The sequence below is a fragment of the Myiozetetes cayanensis genome, unplaced genomic scaffold (assembly GCF_022539395.1).
Source record: "Myiozetetes cayanensis isolate MyiCay16 unplaced genomic scaffold, myiCay2020 scf4, whole genome shotgun sequence".
In the NCBI taxonomy this organism is placed as follows: Eukaryota; Metazoa; Chordata; class Aves; order Passeriformes; family Tyrannidae; genus Myiozetetes; species Myiozetetes cayanensis.
In genome coordinates this window covers 51,844,972-51,863,915 of record NW_026087631.1, presented here as the reverse complement: position 1 = coordinate 51,863,915, position 18,944 = coordinate 51,844,972, and the positions used below count along the sequence as shown (strand labels likewise).

At 40.9% G+C, this 18,944-nt stretch overlaps 3 protein-coding genes across 7 annotated transcripts in view; 2 read left to right on the top strand and 1 right to left on the bottom strand.

Annotated features, from left to right (window-relative positions):
• Positions 1-668: 668 nt before the first annotated feature.
• LOC126647532 (mediator of RNA polymerase II transcription subunit 18-like) lies at positions 669-1,113 on the top strand (the record flags this gene model as incomplete). The annotated part of the gene is made up of 1 exon (XM_050329831.1): positions 669-1,113. A coding segment is annotated over one exon (327 nt), but the record flags the coding sequence as incomplete, so codon positions are not given.
• A 6,774-nt stretch (positions 1,114-7,887) lies between these two features.
• Positions 7,888-8,813, top strand: LOC126646906 (mediator of RNA polymerase II transcription subunit 18). The gene is made up of 2 exons (XM_050328607.1): positions 7,888-8,004; positions 8,142-8,813. Exons 1-2 carry the CDS (start codon positions 7,932-7,934, stop codon positions 8,693-8,695), a joined length of 627 nt encoding a protein of 208 aa, XP_050184564.1. The 5' UTR covers positions 7,888-7,931; the 3' UTR covers positions 8,696-8,813.
• A 2,280-nt stretch (positions 8,814-11,093) lies between these two features.
• Positions 11,094-18,944, bottom strand: part of CERT1 (ceramide transporter 1) — a 74,995-nt gene continuing 67,144 nt past the window's right edge. For all 5 annotated transcript variants that reach the window (XM_050328602.1, XM_050328603.1, XM_050328605.1 and 2 more), the window contains 5 exons: positions 18,789-18,859; positions 17,333-17,461; positions 16,439-16,568; positions 15,109-15,245; positions 11,094-14,009 (listed from right to left, as the gene is read on the bottom strand). In XM_050328602.1, the coding sequence (XP_050184559.1) occupies positions 15,118-15,245; positions 16,439-16,568; positions 17,333-17,461; positions 18,789-18,859 (458 nt within the window). In that variant the 3' untranslated portion in view covers positions 11,094-14,009; positions 15,109-15,117. The remainder of the gene's footprint in view (positions 14,010-15,108; positions 15,246-16,438; positions 16,569-17,332; positions 17,462-18,788; positions 18,860-18,944) is intronic.

The following is an 18,944-nucleotide window of genomic DNA, read 5'->3' as shown; positions in this document are numbered from 1 at the left end:
CAACTCCCAAAGCTGACATTTTAATTAAACTATTCTCTGAATTACATTCCCCCCTAAACAGCCCGAATTGCCCCTCAAGACAACCCCCACACAAGCTCCAAAACCACAAAGTTAATAACAGACCTCAACCTGCAACTAAAAACTGCCCCGCCCCTCAAAAATAAAATATAGCTACCCCATCAAAATCCAATCGAACAGAAGATACCCCCTCACAATCCACCGTACTTACCCCAACCAATCAGCCCCTGGGCAACCCAACAACAAACATCCCACCAGCCAATACCAAAATCAGTGCTACCCTATACCCTACAACTCAACGATCCCCTCAAGCTTCGGGAAAAGGATCAGCCACTAACAACACTGAGTAAACAAACAACCAATATCCCACCCAAATACACTAAAAACAATACGAGACAAAAGACACCCCTAAACTCACCAGCCACCCACACCCTACAACAGACCCCAACACCAACCCTACTACATGATAAGGAGAGGGATTGGAAGCCACTGCCAATCCACCTAAAATAAAACACATACTTAAAAAACCCCATAAAATATGTCATAAAATTCTTAACTTGGCCTCTCTCCAAGACCTATGGCCTGAAAAACCACCGTTGTAAATTCAACTATAAGAACCCACCTTTAAACAAACTCCCAACCCAACATAACTGGTGCGCAACTGCGTGGACATCGCCACGTCCAACAACCTGACGGACTTCCTGGTGGAGATGGGCTTCCGCATGGACCACGAGTTCGTGGCCAAGGGGCACGTGTTCCGCAAGGGCATCATGAAGATCGTGGTGTACAAGATCTTCCGCATCCTGATGCCCGGAAACACTGAGAGCATCGAGCCGCTCTCCCTGTCCTACTTGGTGGAGCTCAACGTGGTCGCACCAGCGGGGCAGGACGTGGTCTCTGATGACATGAGGAACTTTGCTGAGCAGCTGAAACCTCTGGTGCACCTGGAGAAGATTGACCCCAAAAGACTGATGTGATTGCAGTCTGGGCGGTTAAGGTACTCGTTTTGCAAGGGTTCCAGAAAAGGGTGTTTTTCTAAAAAGCTTTTTGAGGGCAAATCAAAACGGGGAGAGGGGAATAAAGGACTACATACCAGTTCTGTCCCTTGCAATTACTAAATGTTTTTTCCCTTCATTAGTGGATATGAACAAAAGTGGAGACATTAATACCATTAAAAAAAAAAAATTAAATGTTAATATTGGTAGTTCTCCTGCTGGGAAGTTTTCCTGTTAGAAAGCCTATTTCCTAACAATACCAGAGGCAAAAGTTACTATTTCAAACATGTCATTAAGTTTAGGGAACTGAATCATGCTCATTCCCCTGCATACGCCACAGTAGAGTGTTTCAACATCACTGCAATTTTGTGTTCAATTTCAGTACAAGAAACAGTCTTACACTGTTTGTTTTGTGTCCTTGGAAAAACCAAACCAGGTATCTGGAATGAAATTTCTGGAGCTGCTGTGACTTAAATGCTGTACTATTACAGCAATTGATACAGTTTCCCAAATATTTTAAAACCTTAAGAGAAAAAACAGTAAAAATACTGTGTTTGGTAATGCTTTGCTTCTCTGTTTATCTAGATTACCTCCTCTCTCCTCTGTGTCCTGAATCTACTGGTATTTACAATTCCTTGTAACACAACAGTCCCTTCCTGCTGCCTGGTGTGGAAGCTCTGGAGCTGTGAGGCTGCAAGCACTGCAGCCGCAGCTGCCTCTAACCACACACTTTTTGCCCACTTTGATTTCCCTCAGCTGGTGTAAGGCCCCACCAGTGAACAGCGTGTTACTGAATTTCCGTGACAGAGGGAGCGGCTCCTGTGCCTGTGGCACAGGGATGTACAACAACATTGCTGCACTCTGAGCACAGCTGTGATTCCAGGAGATGGGATGGGGCCCTGCCAGCACGGGTGTTCTGGGAGGCGCTCTGTTTCCCAGAAGAGAGCATGGCTGGGAGACTACTTGCTTTCTTATAGGAGCATGCAAGTATATCTGGGTTCTGGGTGTGTCTGTGCACAGACACTGTTAGGACGGTTTCCATCCTTGGCATAACCCTTGTTCATAAGGTGAATACAGCTGTGGTAGGTGGGCTGTCCTCCCACTTCTCCCAGCTGTCTTCTGGGGTGCTGTGAGAGCTGTTACTGCTGCTCATAGTGCTTTTTGGGTACCTTATAATCTCTGTCTCTCTTGGGACACTGCTTACCATTTTTAGGGTGTTATCCTCCTTGGTGAGGTAAGGTTTACACTGCACAGTGCTACCTGCTGAAACAAGATGGTGGTCTGGGATCCTCTGTGTTTTCTCAGGGGAAGCTTGTACTCCTCTCAGCTCCACCTAGCCTTACACACAACACAATGGCAGTGCTCTGCATCCAGTGCCACTCTTAGTACTGACAATTACCTTCTCTTCCTGCCCAGAGATGACTGCTGGCCCCAGGCTCACCTTGTTTACTAGCCTGTGGGAAGGAGAAGCCCTGCCTCCAAAGCTAACCTGATCTCTACAGACCTCCAGGGCTTCTGCAGATTACCCAGTGATTCATCTTCACCACCAGTTTATCTTCAGTCTTCTTTTAGAGGACTCTAGGGGTTTTAGCCCCAGCTACCATAGGTTCCTCCCATTTCATTCCCACTAAGGCACAGGCTATCTAGAAAAACATGGTGGGTTGACCCAGCTGTTGCTCACCCCCATCCCAGCAGGACAGGGGAGAGCATCAGAAGGGCAAAAGTGAGAAAACTCATAGATTGAGATAGAGACTGTTTAATAGGAAAATGAAGCTGCACATGCAAAGAAAAATGAAGAGTTTATTCAGTACTCCTCATCAGCAGGCAGACCCTCCACACACCATCAGTTTCTTGGTAGGACAAATGCCATAAACACGAACGTTCCCCCCTTCTCATTTTTTTCAGAGCTTTTAGTGTAGGGCTGGGCACAATGCCATAGGGTATGGAATATCTCAGTCGTCAGTTAGGATCAGATGTGACCCCCTGTGTTCCTTCACAGCCTCTAGCCCATCTGCAGCCCTACTCACAGGCAATGGGTGCAGCGGAAAGAAGCACAAAAAAGAAAACTTTGATGCTGGGCAAACCCTGCTCAGCAACAACCAAAATGCTGCTGAGTAATCAGCACTGTTAGTCACATCTAGAACACAGCCTCATACAGGCTGCTATGGAGACAACTAATTCTACCCCAGCCACAGCCTGTACAAAAATAGAAAATATAAATCCTGGCACTAGTATCCACAACAACTGAGATCCACAACAGCCAAGTAAAGACCAGCTCTTAGAATCACAGAGTGGTTTGGGTTGGAAGGGACCTTAAAGATCATCTAATTCCAACTGTAACCTAACACTGTCAATTACACAGACTGAGGAAGCATCAGCCTAACCGACCTGATGGTTCTTTCTTCCCATCATGTGGCCTATAGGTGGCACACAGCGAAGACATAATTATGCAGCTTTCCTCCTGTCCCTGTATCCTCCTGTAGGCCTCTCCCATAGACACAATGCACTAGTCACAGCCTGGGTGTCAGCAGGAGCCAGCTGTTTTTCCCTGCTCCTTGCAGCTCATACTAGGCAGCAGTAGCAGAATGGAAAACACTTACTTTTTTATCAACCACCAGAAACATAAGTTCAGGTTGCTCAAAGCCCCATCCAACCTGGCCTTGAACACTTTCATCTGCTACTTCTCTCTCCCAGTATCTGAGCAGCCTCACAGTAAATAATTTCTCCCTTACCCGCTTTATTCTTCTGGATAAGAATTCTACAAGAACTTTCACAAGTAACTGTAACACCAGGATGAAATGAACCGTGCCATATAAATTAAGCCAATTACCAGTCTCTCCTAGGACCACTGAGTGAAGGACCAGACTTAGGCAAGTCTACCATGCTCAATGCAAGTCTAAACGCACAGGTTTGTAACTTCTAGCTCTCCACTGGTTTGCCAAATTGCTTTCCTACTTCCCCTTAACAAACCATTGGTCTCCAAGAGCAGGTGGAAGTCAATCCTGTAGTGTGTGTATGCCATAGGCTGCCATCATCGATCCACAATCTCAGAAGTGTGTTCTTCCAAGGATGCAGTCACCACTTAAAGCTGCCTTGGAAATCTTCACCCTCAAAACTACTGGGTGATACTGCAACAGTCCTCTGCCCAGTACTGATTGCTCCAACAGTGTTTTGCCCACAACCCACACCCAGCCAAAGCCTCCTTTATACCCTGTCCAAGGGTGCACGTGCTGCCAAGGGTAAAAACTCTTTGAAAAAGGTACTTGGAACAAGCCATGTACCAGTGTAATAGTACACAGAGTAGTCCAGCTCACTCTTCTTCTTTTCTGTATGAGAGCTGGTGTAGCTCTGAGTGAGCTAGTCCAGTTTAACAACTCTAAAAGTTAAAGTAAGTTCTACTTTTGTGAATATTGGGAAAATGAGCAGGTCTATGAGGGGCACACTGCTGTTCGGCTAAACAGAATTGTACTTTTTGAGCAATAATCTTGGTTTTCCCATATGAAAATTGTTTCAGGGTTAGTAAGTCTAAAGGGTTGAACATTCCCTAAATAAATGTTCTCACAGTAGTTTCTTTTAATATTTAACAATGCCCCCTACACTAACCATTTAAAATCCAGGGAATAGAGTCACATGGTATAGAAAACTACATGCAACTTCAGTTTTTGCTTTGGTGATACAAATTTAGGAACAGGGCCAAGTCCGGAAGCCACCAGGCTGGCCAGCTCATTGAAATAATCTCACTTGGAAAATGTCCCTGCTTTGTGAGGTGGGAAGGAATAAATCATAACATGTATTACACTGAGGCTGGTAATGAGTCATGAATTACCTGACTTCGTTTTCTCTCTCTGTGCTGTAAGCTTATGTAGTCCCTTTATTTACAATAGTGCCTCAGCTATTGACACATCATTGCTTGTAATGAAATGGCTAAGAGCAACCCAGCCCCTGAGTTATCTAAAACAGAAAATCACTTAGTGAGTAATCCTAGTTTTGAAATTCTGTTGACAGCTTTACAAAACACAAATTATATAATGAACTTGTGATATAAATTGCCTATTACATAACTGAGTGGAGTAATTGCTCCTCCCTTCAAGAAAAACACTGAGGTCCTGGAGTGAGTCCAGAGAAGGGCAATTGAGCTGATCAAGGGTCTGGTGCACAGGGAGCAGCTGAAGGAGCTGGGGTGTTTACCCTGGGGAAAAGGAGGCTCAGGGGAGACCTTATTGCTCTCTGCAGTGACCTGAAAAAGGAGGTTGTAGCCAGATGGGGGTTGGTCTCTTCTCCCAGGCAACAAATGGCAGGACTTGAGGACAAATGGCCTCGAGAGGAAATGGCCTCAAGCTGCACCAGGGAAGGTTCAGGTTGGACATCAGGAGGAATTTCTTCACTGAAAGTGTTGTCAAGTATTGGAAGGGGCTGCCTGAGGAAGTGATGGAATCACCATCCTGGGAGATGTTAAAGAAATGACTGGATATGGCACTTAGTGCTATGGTCTAGCTGATGTGGTGATGTTTGTTCATAGGTTGGACTCAATGACCTTGGGAGTCTTTTCTACTTTCAATGATTCTGTGATTCTGTGAATTAATTTCAAAAAGCTTGCACACAGATTTGTGGAGTGAAAGGCTTTTTGTTATTAATTCACCATGAATGAATGGAACACGTAAGCTTAGTCTGAAAGAATTTTGATTGATAGATGTGACAAAGTGGACCCAAAGCCTGTGAGATGAGTGAGGAAAAAAATCCCAGTTTTGGTAACAAGGAAGAAAAAAACTTTACATCCAGTTTACATCTAACTGACCCTCCCTAATACTGGTGTTATTTCAGTGTGAACATGGCTGGATCACTTATTTCACCTGAGGTTCCCCTGCAGAGCTCTGCTCTGAGCACTCAACAAGTTGTGACACAGAGCTGAGATAAAGGCCTGGCCCCACACGGGCATCCTATTTCCCTGACTCTACCAGGTGAGTAAGAAGGGTTTTAAAGGGACTTGAACAGAACTTAGGTAGGTGGCTGGGAATAACATGTTTATCCCCCATCTCTATCTCTGTTTCTCTCCACCTCCTCCATCTGTCTGATCAACTGTCTTTGGTGTCTGCTGCATCTTATCTTCAAGAACTGCAGAAAGAAGTTCTTTTTAGGATACCTTTAGGGTATGGAGATGCACCACATAGCATCCAAGCCCACAGTGAAAGCAGCTCAGCAGCTGCAGACTGTGTTGTTGCTGTCTTTTACACTACTCATGAGGGAAGAACTACAGGGGGGTTGACCAGTTTGAGGCAACATTTATTTTCTGGATAGCACTATTGCAGAGTTTCTCAGACTGTGGGGCAAAAATACGTAGGGTTGCTGCAGCTTTGCATCAATTCACACTTCAAATGGAAGACTGATATCCTCCGAGATTTTTTTAGATATCTGAACTAACACTACTGTGTACCTCAGCTAGGCAAAAGAGACAATTTGTATCACCACAGAAAGAAGCGAACTTCAGAAACTGTTCTTTGTGAAATGCTAAAATGCATTTTTACTTTTTCTAGATATCTTTCTCAATATCATTTTTTTCATGCTAACTGCATTATGACCATATTAATTATAGCTGATCTGTATATAAGAGAAAACTTATTTTTTTGCTCCTTGAAGCATAAGGAAGCTTTTAGACCATTACCCAAACCTTTTATTGACTATTTGATTGCTCTGTTTCAACACAGGCCTCCTATCTGCAATCTGGGAAGTATGTACAGTGTGTCAACTGTGGCGGCTCTTTGGGGTGTGGTTCCCTCATATTTAAATACACATATTTCCCTCCTGGGTTGGACTTTGTCCCTCAGGTCACCCCTGCATGGCGGCACTCCGAGACAACTCCAGTACATCAGTGCTGAAGTAAAACATTACTGCCCTGGGAGCACGTACTTCCAACTGAGATGTTACACGGAACCATTGTACACACCACCTCCTCCTGCAGAGGGGAGTGGGAGGAGCCGTGCTGTGTGCCTCAAGGTTTGCAGTTTTCTAAGTGGTTGTTATCAGTAGCTGTAGTTGAACAGTTATGACTAAGCACTGTTCACACTTGCATTGTGAATGTCATACGCTTGCATAATCTTTTGTTTTGAGGAAAATGGAAGACAATCCCAGGATGAATGGGTTGTCTGGACGAAAGCCGCCAGGAGTGAAGTCAGCAGGATTGAGCAGTAAGTAGGGGAAACAGAACCCTGACAGGGAGTGACTGTGACTGTGGACTCACTGACCACCTACTCAGAATGGACCCCTGGCTCCAGTGGAGGGAAGAACTGCACAGGGGACTAATGAGCATGAGAAACGAGAGATACAATTGGCAAATAGGGAGTTGATTGCTAATTATAGAGAAGTTATGCAACTTATAACCAGTGAATGCTGGTGCATTGACGTTTGTTAAAATGTATTAATAGTGTAAAGCTTTGATGATCCCCGGGCCAGCCTTCCATGGGTAACCCACCCATATCCCTGCTTTGTGCAAAACTAAAATAAGAAGTAGAAATATAGAATCACAGAATTGCTGGGGTTGGAAGGGACCTCTGGAGATCATTTAGTCCAACCCCCGTGCCAAGGTAGGGTCACCTGGAGCAGCTGACACAGAAACATGCCCAGGTGGCTTTAAAATGTCTCCAGAGAGGGAAACTCCGTGACCTCCCCGGGCAGACTGTCCCAGTGCTCGGCCACCCTCAGTGTGAAGAAGCTCTTCCTGCTGTTGATGTTGAACCTCTCTCGATCCCCACTGTGGCCGCTGCTGCCGCTCCCGTCGCCAGGCCGGCCGCAGGGCCCGCCCCACCGGCTCCATCCCCGCCCCTCAGCGCCCGCGGCACCTCCGGGCCGCCAGGCGGCGCTGCCGCCCCCCCCGCCGCCGCTCCGCCGCCCGTTCTCCCCCCGCGGCCGGTCCGGACGGGCACGATGGAGGCGCCGCCGGTCACGATGATGCCCGTCACGGGCGGCACCATCAACATGATGGAGTACCTGCTCCAAGGTGGGCGCCGGGCGGGCCGGGCAGCGCGGGCGGCCGCAGGGGAGCGCGGGGTGCGGGGCAGGAGCCGCGCACGGGCGGGCCGGGAGGGCGGGAGGGCTGCAGAGCGGTCGCGGGTGACGGCGGCGCTGTGTGTGCAGGGAGCGTGCTGGACCAGAGCCTGGAGAGCCTCCTGCACCGCCTGCGCGGGCTGTGCGACAACATGGAGCCCGAGACGTTCCTGGACCACGAGATGGTGTTCCTGCTGAAGGGGCAGCAGGCCAGCCCGTTCGTGCTGCGCGCTCGGCGCTCCATGGACAAGGCCGGGATGCCCTGGCACCTGCGCTACCTGGGGCAGCCCGAGATCGGCGACAAGAACCGGCACGCCCTGGTGCGCAACTGCGTGGACATCGCCACGTCCGACAACCTGACGGACTTCCTGGTGGAGATGGGCTTCCGCATGGACCACGAGTTCGTGGCCAAGGGGCACGTGTTCCGCAAGGGCATCATGAAGATCGTGGTGTACAAGATCTTCCGCATCCTGATGCCCGGAAACACTGAGAGCATCGAGCCGCTCTCCCTGTCCTACTTGGTGGAGCTCAACGTGGTCGCACCAGCGGGGCAGGACGTGGTCTCTGATGACATGAGGAACTTTGCTGAGCAGCTGAAACCTCTGGTGCACCTGGAGAAGATTGACCCCAAAAGACTGATGTGATTGCAGTCTGGGCGGTTAAGGTACTCGTTTTGCAAGGGTTCCAGAAAAGGGTGTTTTTCTAAAAAGCTTTTTGAGGGCAAATCAAAACGGGGAGAGGGGAATAAAGGACTACATACCAGTTCTGTCCCTTGCAATTACTAAATGTTTTTTCCCTTCATTAGTGGATATGAACAAAAGTGGAGACTTTAATACCATTTAAAAAAAAAAAATTAAATGTTAATATTGGTAGTTCTCCTGCTGGGAAGTTTTCCTGTTAGAAACCCTATTGCCTAACACTCTAAAAATGTAATTCTTAACGGAATTCATCCCTCTCTTACTCACATCACAGTGCTGTCTTTGTTCGGTCTTTTTGAGCACCATTTGCGTTTCCTACCCAGTTGTCAAAATTTTTTATACATACAGTTAATATCTTTTAACGTAGGAGTTGCTGTCTAATACAAGCATAAACCCAGGAAACGCAGTAAAAAAGAGCAGGTGTACACCTCTTCCTAATTAGCACATGTGACAGGAACAGCCAGGACAAAGATACTTGTAGGGAAACTGTTTCTGGTATAACCGAAGTTGGAAGGGGAAGACAATTTAATAATATTGACATTTGCAAGGGGTTTTTACATCTTTTAATGGTGTTCCATCTTTTTCATTGGAATTGGTTATGGCAGTCTTAGTGAATAAGAAAGTAAATTATAAGGTATTTTTTGTTACTGGACTTGTCACAGCTGACGGCAATAGTGAATATTGAAATGTTAAGTGCACTTTTGCTGCTTTTTTATAAAAAAAATTTATTGACTGAAACCTCTGCCAGAAATGTTGCCATACTTAAACAGAAGTGCTTTATGTAACAACTAAAGGCAGGGACCACTCCCTGAAAAACCTTCAAAAAAAGCCTATTAAGTTAACAGCTACATTTCCAATACCGGTGTTTGGGCAAGATAAGCCTTGACAACTGGATCAGCAAACCAAGTGCAGTGTCCAAAGCATTCCAATGCCACAGGCTCTAGCGTGGGATGTGGGGAAAAGCCAAGTACTTGGATGGTATATGAGTACAACTGCGCCACAGACAGAGCAGTGATTGCCAGCAGGGCACAAACAGTGAGGTGTGAGCTGTGTGACTGCTCACTACCCAGAATGGAAGTGTTTTCTAGAGGGTACAAACACACCTACAGTTCTACTCTTCACACTAACTGAAATATTTACAGTTTAGATGACAATAGGTCTGACTATTGATTGACCCAAAAATAATAATAATAAAAATTGTTCTTTTTAAGAAGAATTGGTTTAAACCTTGCAAACTGCAGCAACCCACAGTACCAGGCTTCCTTATTCTAGCTGTAATCCCTGCACAGAAGAAGCACGGGTGCAGAGAAGAGCTTACTGCCTCAATGGCTACAGCTGAGAACACTTTCAGGCAGTTACAATACTCAAAAAGTGTGTCCCTTTCTTCAATCTAAGAAATATATTTCTCTCCTTATAAAAGCTGGAGACTAAAGATGACTAGTATCAGTAGTACACACTGTAGTAAATTGCATGGCATATCCCTAGTTATCATTCATTATCCAGGGTCAAGTTGTAGTTACACAGAAATGCTCAATCTCTCCTTACTGGAAAGCAGGTAGTTTTTAAACTAAGCACTTAAGTTATGGGACCAGGAATGTCAAGTGTGACCATATTTTTTTCATTCTGTTATTGGGGATTTCTTTTTGCAAGATAAAATAGCTGCATTCTTCAAGGTCAGGGCTTGCCTCAGGACTCCGATGCAGCTGAGCTTAAGGTAATTTTTTTTTATGTGCAGGTAATGCCTTCTGTTATTTCAAACTGTTCCTCCAGTCTTGCATAGCTGTAAGGTTTCTAAAAATTTACTGATTACTATATAAAAAAGTAGAAATCCCTTTGAAACAAATAAAGGTAGGATTGCTATTGATCCATTAGGCACCGCTATCTCTAGTATTAAGAAAGCTTGCTCTGTGGAAGCTCATCTCAGTTCCTAAAAGTTATGCTTACTTTGGAAAAAGCCACAAGTTTATCCTTTGGCATGTCTCAGTACTGGATCTCTGTTCTACCCATGGAAGCTTTCAGAATGTTGTTAATTATGTACAAATGAGGATGAGCTGAAATATTTGGAAGTGCTCTATATGATGCTTACACTGTATGGCAGCATCTTTTAACATCCCTCTGATATGCCAGCACAAAATGAACTTCTCAATGTATAAACTAATGTGGCATTCAGGTTTTCATCTCAGTAATGTCAGTTACACACGCGAACTGCTTTCCTGTTAAATGTTTTCCATACGGTAGAATACTGTATAACTTTATTCAAGATTTAAAAGTTAATTTAAAGGTAAAATGTTTTAAGTAAGTTTCTCCAAAGCAATGGAAAGTTAAAAATAACAAGAAGCCATGATTTTCTTCATAATTTTTAATACCTTTCACTTTTAAATACTGGTTTTAAATTTGTGATTGTAACATGTAAGAGCCAACTTTTAATTTTTAAAACTTATGATTAGGATCATAAAGCTATTATAGAACAGTTACAACTCTACACACTCAAGGTACTCAAAAATATGATTCATGTTTTAAATCTGTAAATGAACAGTGGTAATTCAAATACAGCGTTATCTGTACAACTTGACAAAAATACAGGTGGACAATCTGATTAAAGAGAATCTGCACAACTTCAGATAAGCCAGCTCAGCCCAACTAAGTAAAAGGTAAGGTATTTTCAAAGTGCATCACATTTTTTCACAGATAAATTCATCAAAAATGTTCAGGTTCTCAGACAGAATAACAAGGACCATCTCATCTTCATTCCCAGTACAAGTTCCATCAAGTTAAGTCCTTCAGATCTAGTTTGGCAACATTCAGATTCTCCAAACAGATGCAGATAGTCAGAGAATGATATCTGATGGAGAAGACTGCTACATTTTCAGCCTTTCAAACTTGTTCATTCTAGAGTCAGGAGCTGCTTCTGCAAAGACCACCACAGCTGCATGAATTCTACTGATCCATTAACAGGAAGAAATGAACTCAGAGTGCACAGATACCTGGCAGTGACTGAAAAGAGGGATGGGTTTAAGAGGCAGGGCATATTGTCTAAAACCATAAAAGCAAAATCCCTTCCAGAAGACAGGATCTAATAGCTACTCACAAGGATAATCTGAGAGGCTACTGCTTTCTTCCTTTTTGTTTTTTTTTTCCCCCCCAAAAGTCAATTGATACCGATTTCTCAGTCATGCAACACCTTCCAAATTCTTTTAAAAGCCTCTTACAGCTCTGGGCAGGGCTAGCTACAGTGAAGTACCGGTGCCTTTATCTAAAAGTAAAGCATTTCTTTACAAATAGTATCTGTAGTGTACTTTTATTTACAGAATAAATCACAAAAGTACATCACATTTAGTGCAAATGCAATTAATGATATAACTTTATATACTGCTTTGTAAACTTTCCATACCTTTGTAAAATAAAGCTATCCAATTAAATTAATAAACTTGCCCGTGTTCCAACAATTACCAGAAATGGCAAATGAGGAGTTAAACTCTTTATATTTTGGATATAATTTTTTTTAAAAGTTCCCATCAGTGGCTGTGGTGGAATATATTACTGCTTGGTTGATTGTAAAAAGATGAAGTACATTTGAGGTATAAGATTTGGTTTTTTAATGTTGGTATATAAAATGCTCACTGGTGATATAGTAAACATGTACAAATTTTCATCTTATTTGCCTTACTAACATTACCATATAGGCACTTTTCTACATAGTCAAATTAACAGAATAATTCTGTAATAAGGCATATTCCATGCACACCATTAGAGAAAGGCAAATAAAAAGGGAAGAGTTATGGAGCATGAAATCTGCATGCGTGTGTTAGGTATGGTTTCATCTCTACACAGAAGATGAAGAAAGGAAGTTTTTCTATACTATGTAGATCACATTTAATAATTTACCAAATCTTCATTGTTACTATATTTCTTTTCAGGCACCTAGCACACTATATCAAATAAGACTTTCAGCTTTCTTTTGAAAATAAGATGTCTGAAACTTTTCCTCAAGATATACAGGTTAATGAAGCACTGAGCAGTCTCTGAAGAGCTTCCAGCTATAGGACACAGATAAAAGACCTCAAAGTCAGTATTAGCCTGATACAGTCCTCTCCTGATGGGCCTCTCCAGAATCAAAGCTAGGCAAATATCTGACATTTAAATTGTCATAGCAGTCAAAGGGAACTTTCCAGTTAGAACTATGCATTCTTAAACCTCTGATGGGTTTTTGATCAAGAGGCAAATAATTTCTACATGAACCTTACAGCTTTTATTAAGATGAGGAAAACACATGCAGGATCTGAAAATAATGTACTCATCCTCATTGTAGACTGGGAATGTTGTCTTACGTAATCCAAATGACTTCAATAAATATTATAGTGTACCTTCTCACAGCTTTGGGAAAACCCTGGATATCATGCAAGAAAGCAGTCCACATATAGCACGGACAGATGTCTTCTAGGTTTCAGGCAGTCTCTTGCCCTCTTATACAGAATCTTTTTAGATAGTTCTAGATCATGTTCATAACAAAAATTCTGCAGCACATATTACATAACTAAAAAATACAATAGAAATATAAAGATATCTGGAAAAAAATAAAGCTTTTCACACTCTTACTCCTTCAGAACTAAAGATCGTCATAAGAGTAAGACAATAGAAAAGGCAAAGTCATAAAGATATTGACAGCCCTCAGTTATTAACTGACATTTTATGTAACAAGATGATTCATTATAGAAATCAGCAGCAATGAACTGTGATTATACAAAGCAGAACAAAACCTACCAACAAGTCACTTAAGTTTTACTGAAGCCCCTCCTCCAAACCCCCCAAAATACCGCACAGATTTTTGTGCATATAAAGCACATACAGTATGCTATATGTGCATTTCTCTTTTGTGCTTTTTAGACATGCACAAAAACAACACAAGTATCTTAGGAAGGCTGACAGTGAAATTCTGCAACTTGTTTAAAATTAAAGTGGTAACCCATGTTGGTGATTCAAAGTCGTATATGCTCTTCTTCTAAAGCAAGCAAATAAAAATAGAGCCATATACATGTTATCAATACATGTATTTATAATTACACACTGATTCAGCAAGAAAAGTTAACAGGAGAGAGCTACTTTTAAATAGCCTCATGGTGTTGCAACACTTCTTCACTTCAGTATATGAAGCCTAGAACTCAGGCCATAAAAAGACTGCAGATCCTTCGTTCCAGCATGGAGTGCTCTATGCATGGTCACTTCTCCAACGTGGAATGCTCACTCAGTCTTGTTCTGATTGCTGCAGGTAAGCAAAGACAAAAATACAGCACTGAAAAGTCTGAATACTAATAAAAAATGAACTTGTTAAATACCTTAAATATCACCAGAATATCACGTGTGAACTGTTGGCTGTTAATACTTCACCTATACTACGTCTCTAACAACACAAAATTAAAATTATGAATCATTACAGGGCTACCTGTAACAGAATGATAAAATGACTAAGACTTTTGGAGTCTGACATAATAAATAGAACCTGAAAATAGAGGGGGGGGCTATGTCATGCACAGAAAAAGCAATAAAGACTCATTTTCAGATGTAACCAAATGATGCTGCAGCAATAGAACACCTAAATGGAATTCCATGGTTTGGCACAGCAGTTATACATTAACAAAAATTAAGCTAAGCCTTACTTAATGCTAAGGGGCTCAGATAGCCCCATAGTGACCCTCTTCTAATATCATCTAAATGTTAAAACAATTTTAGATTAGCCCAATAATCTATACCATTAAATCTATCCATTGACTTCAGGAAGCATCTGGAAATCCCTTTTCTTTTTTAGGTTCATCAAAAAGGCTAAAAATTTAAGTCACAGCCTTATAAATACCCTAGTAATTCATGGTGGTCTGTCAGAAAAGTTCCATTAATAAAAAACCTAGATCAAAACTATTCTGTCAATACAAAAGAATACTTTGAAATGTAGTAATAATCTACCAAATATGCAATTATAAGTAGAATTTAAGATACAAAAACCACACAAGGCTCTAGAGAAACTTAAGTATATATTTTTTCAGAACAAGTGTAAAATGGCTGCGATAATTGAGAAAAAACAATGTTTTATCCTGTCATACTTCTACATAAATTGGACATGTATGCAAAAACTTGCAAGATAAACTATTAAAAATCTACAAAAAACAATGCTTGCCAACTTGTGCAGCCCTTATTTTTCATGCTAGTAATACAAATTACACAAATGTTTTAAAAAATTAGATATTGCATACATATACTAAAACTAAGCACTGAATTCATGCTAATCAGTTAAGACATTTCTAGATTGCATACTTCTGTTTGGCCTTAAATTTAAGATGGTGAAGCAAGAACACAAAAAGTATATATACCTGCTAATACTAGAATAAAATAGGTTTTCCTGCTGTTTTCTCTTGCACGTATGATGTAAAACGCTTCAAGAACTTTGGATACTCTCGTTTAGCCACTGCGCGTAGCACTGATGCTGGTGCCCATCCTCCTGGGTTCACTACAAGTAAACAGCAAGAAGGACACTGAAATAAAGCAACTCCACTAAAGGCTAGAAAAGAAAATTTAAGTCCATTATTCCTTCAACTCTTTTTGAAGTAACAGCAAAGAATGAAAATGAGATTTTTTTTTTTATACCCCTAAGCTTGTGCTGTAGCACTTTTCTTACTCATAACACTCAAGCTCAGTCCAAGTCTGTGATGCCACTATTTGGAAAATAGTAAACATGATGTACTGTGACTCTTGGGAGAATGCCCAAATGGAAGACGACATTCTCTATGGGCTTCCAAGAAACAAAAGAAAGAGACTTGAGTAACTTCTTATTTCAAAGAATACATAAGTCAATCAACTTTCCAATAATTGCTGCGTTTACAGAACTGCTACATAGCCAATGCCTTAAAAATTATTTTAAAGCATTTAAACAAAATTTGAACTGATTCTGAATCACAATTCAATTCATGCAGCAAGTATGTTGCTGAAAAATTACCATATAATCATAGTTCAGAATTTAGCAACGAAAATGTATTTAAGTAATTGTGAAACTTTTTAAAAAAGTGATAAGCAAGGTGAGCTATTCTTGAAGGGTTTTGTAGCTACAGGAGAAGAGCTAATAAGTATGCACCTCCAATACTACAACACACTGCTAAATACTGGGTACAGCAACAATACAGTTTGGCTTTGACAACTTTTCAGTCAATATCAAGGATTCTATCAGCTCCAAAAATAATTAAGGAATGTAGACTGGATTATACAGTTGCAAGCATCTTCATACAAAACGATTTGCTCATTCTTGGCACCAAGGGTGAGAACTGTATCTTTACTTTCAGCAGCTTTTCAGCCTAATGAGATGAATTGAGGGAAAAAAAATTTCAGCAGTACACGAAAAAACAACTTACCATTACTGAAACAAAAAGCTACACCAACTCATCCCAGTTGCAGACATTTCTGCTCACCTTCCTCCAGCCCAAGGTTGTGTACGCAGGACTGAGCTCCCAAAACACTACACAATGAATGATCCTATTCATCAATTCATGTAGCACATTAATTTGAGACTTTTTGAATGTGAATACCACAAGTGTGATAGATTTAACAGAAAATTGCATTGAGGGTCTTTTTTTTTTTTTTGGTGCCAGTATTCTACTCCCCAGAATTAGTATCTATCATGAATGTCATACGGAAAAATTTTAAACTTACCGTTAGCTACATATGTAATCTTGCACAGGATGTTGTCCCTGCTTATTTCCTTGTTCCCTTCTGGTGGGCTTACTAACGTCTGACAAATCATAGCAATATTGATTTTGGCACGGACACAGCGATTGTTCAGCTGTCAAAAAACATGAAACATTCTAAGCCTCAAACTAAATTTGTTTCAGCATACTTGACCATGAACATTTTATTTCACCAAGAAGTCTAACACACTCTGGAAGCTGTGTTTCTGAAAGTCTGCATTCTAGCACTACAAGGACATAACGAGAAAGTGAGTAAAATGAAAGGTACAAGGTGAATAGGGAAAGAATTAAACTAAAATGCCTGAATTTCAGGTTTCTGCTTGCTTAAGACAAGTGGATTACTTCAATTATTGTGACAAATCAGTAAAGGAACATTTCAAGAATAATGCATCAGCATTTACAAATATCAGTTAACTTTTCCCTTGACAGCAAACTATGGCACAACAACCCAAAGAAAACAATCATTGCTACTATCTGATGGAGCCACGGTAAAACTGTATAAGATAGAAACTTAACCATATATAAACTTACACAAGCCTACTCCTATATCTGACAATACCGAAGAGTTATTAATTTGAATCCATATAAAATAACCTCTGTTTTTTAAAATGATTTTTCATCTCCAAAAATTTTGCTTCCATTCTAATGAAACACCTTAGATCTGCCAGCTGAGAGATAAGGCAAGAAAGCTTTTGGCTCAGAATGCCTTCATCAGGTCATTGTATCACCTAGTTTAAATCAGTTGTATTTTTGTATAAGCCCCCCATCTCCCCTCACGCTAATATTGCAAATGCATTACCCCATAATGGAAAAACTTCATCTTAAAAGCAGAACTTCATAGAATCAAAATACTACTTACAGGAGCACTGTCATGTTCTACAGAGAAATTGCACACAATCCATGTTTCTGGATCATTTTCACTGAATGCTGGTATTTTTCTGATGGCAGACAAATACAGCACATCCCTTTGAGAAGCTGGCCACACCCTCTGCAGAGAAACACCTGAATATAAGCTTTTCCAGGTTTGCAAATTAATTATTTATTAACCTCACTTATTAACTTATTATTTATTAACCTTAAAGGAAAAAAAACAAGGCAAACCAGGTCAGTCATGTTATTGAATGTTTCTTCAAGTTAGTAATTTCATTTTCAAAACTGAAACAGACATACTGTTATAAATAGGTAACAGAAACTTCAGGTTGTATGGCTATGCTTCATACTAAAAAAATTAAGGTAAAACTTTAAGGCTTTTGAAATGCAGAGAGCCAAGGTGCAATGAATTTTTCAGTAGAAAACCAGGAAGAGGCAGTTCCCTTCTTGTTTCCTCAACCTCAGGTTTACATTTTAGTTGATACTTGTAAGCTACAAACTGAACTAACACTTACGTATATAGCAATGCATCTACATTTACTTATGTCTCCAGAGAGAAAGAAAGAGGAGAGACATACTTAAAACAACTATTATTTCCAAAAGCTGCTTCTTCAGTAGGACAGATATGGCGAACTGATATGCGACACAAAGTTTGAGATACAAAATGCCTGATAAAATAAGAAAATATACAAAAGCTTTCCTGACTTTTCTGACACTCAATAGGATAAAAGTCTGGCTTTTACCAGAACACAATACAGATGACACAATGTCTTAGTCAAAATCGTGAGTCCTCTGTTAAGTAGTCACACCACTGGTAAAATTGTCAAAGAAAAATACCTGTTTTAACATTTGAATATACTAATACTTAGAAACATACAAGAATAAAGGTGAATCTGTATATTTCATTCTTGTCCATTTTTAAAATGTTTAAGTTACAGTTGTTGGACTATAATTTAAATTCACATTTTTTTAATTGACAGCAGAACCATTTTGGAAAGAAAAACAACAAAGGTTCAAGAACAAATGTACCAACAATTACAAACTCTTGCATTATGAAGTGGTGTGTCAGCTAACTGTGGTTAAAAGTAGCTCTTATTTTTGCAAAAAACATCTGATACAGTGGTATAGGATTCTTCTCTGCAGTTTATTTACTGCTTCTGTTTGTTTCAGATGACTCTTGCCTTGCTGGCAGAGATACAATTATGAGATTAAAAACTGTCCTCATGGGTTATTACAAGCTCTATCAGACACGTACACTACTGATTATGCTCTCAAGACAAGTCTGAAAAATTGTTGAGGTTGCAGTTTAATAGAGAACTTTTTCTGAAATGTTGTCCTGAAGAGTATTTTAAGTTGTTAAGCCAAGGAAGTATTCAGAGTAATGCTGGAATACACACTCCTCAGACTGTCTCAGTAAGGTATGCATATGGATGAAGTGTTATTACCTTATGTGTCTGGTAAATGATGATTGCATTATCGGCTAGATTTTCCACAACATGGAAATTTTCAATTGTTGCTAAAAGAAGCGGGGAAGGGAAAAAAAAATCCATCAGTAAACAATCATAGACACATTAGGTCAACAATATCCTGGCTGATAAACA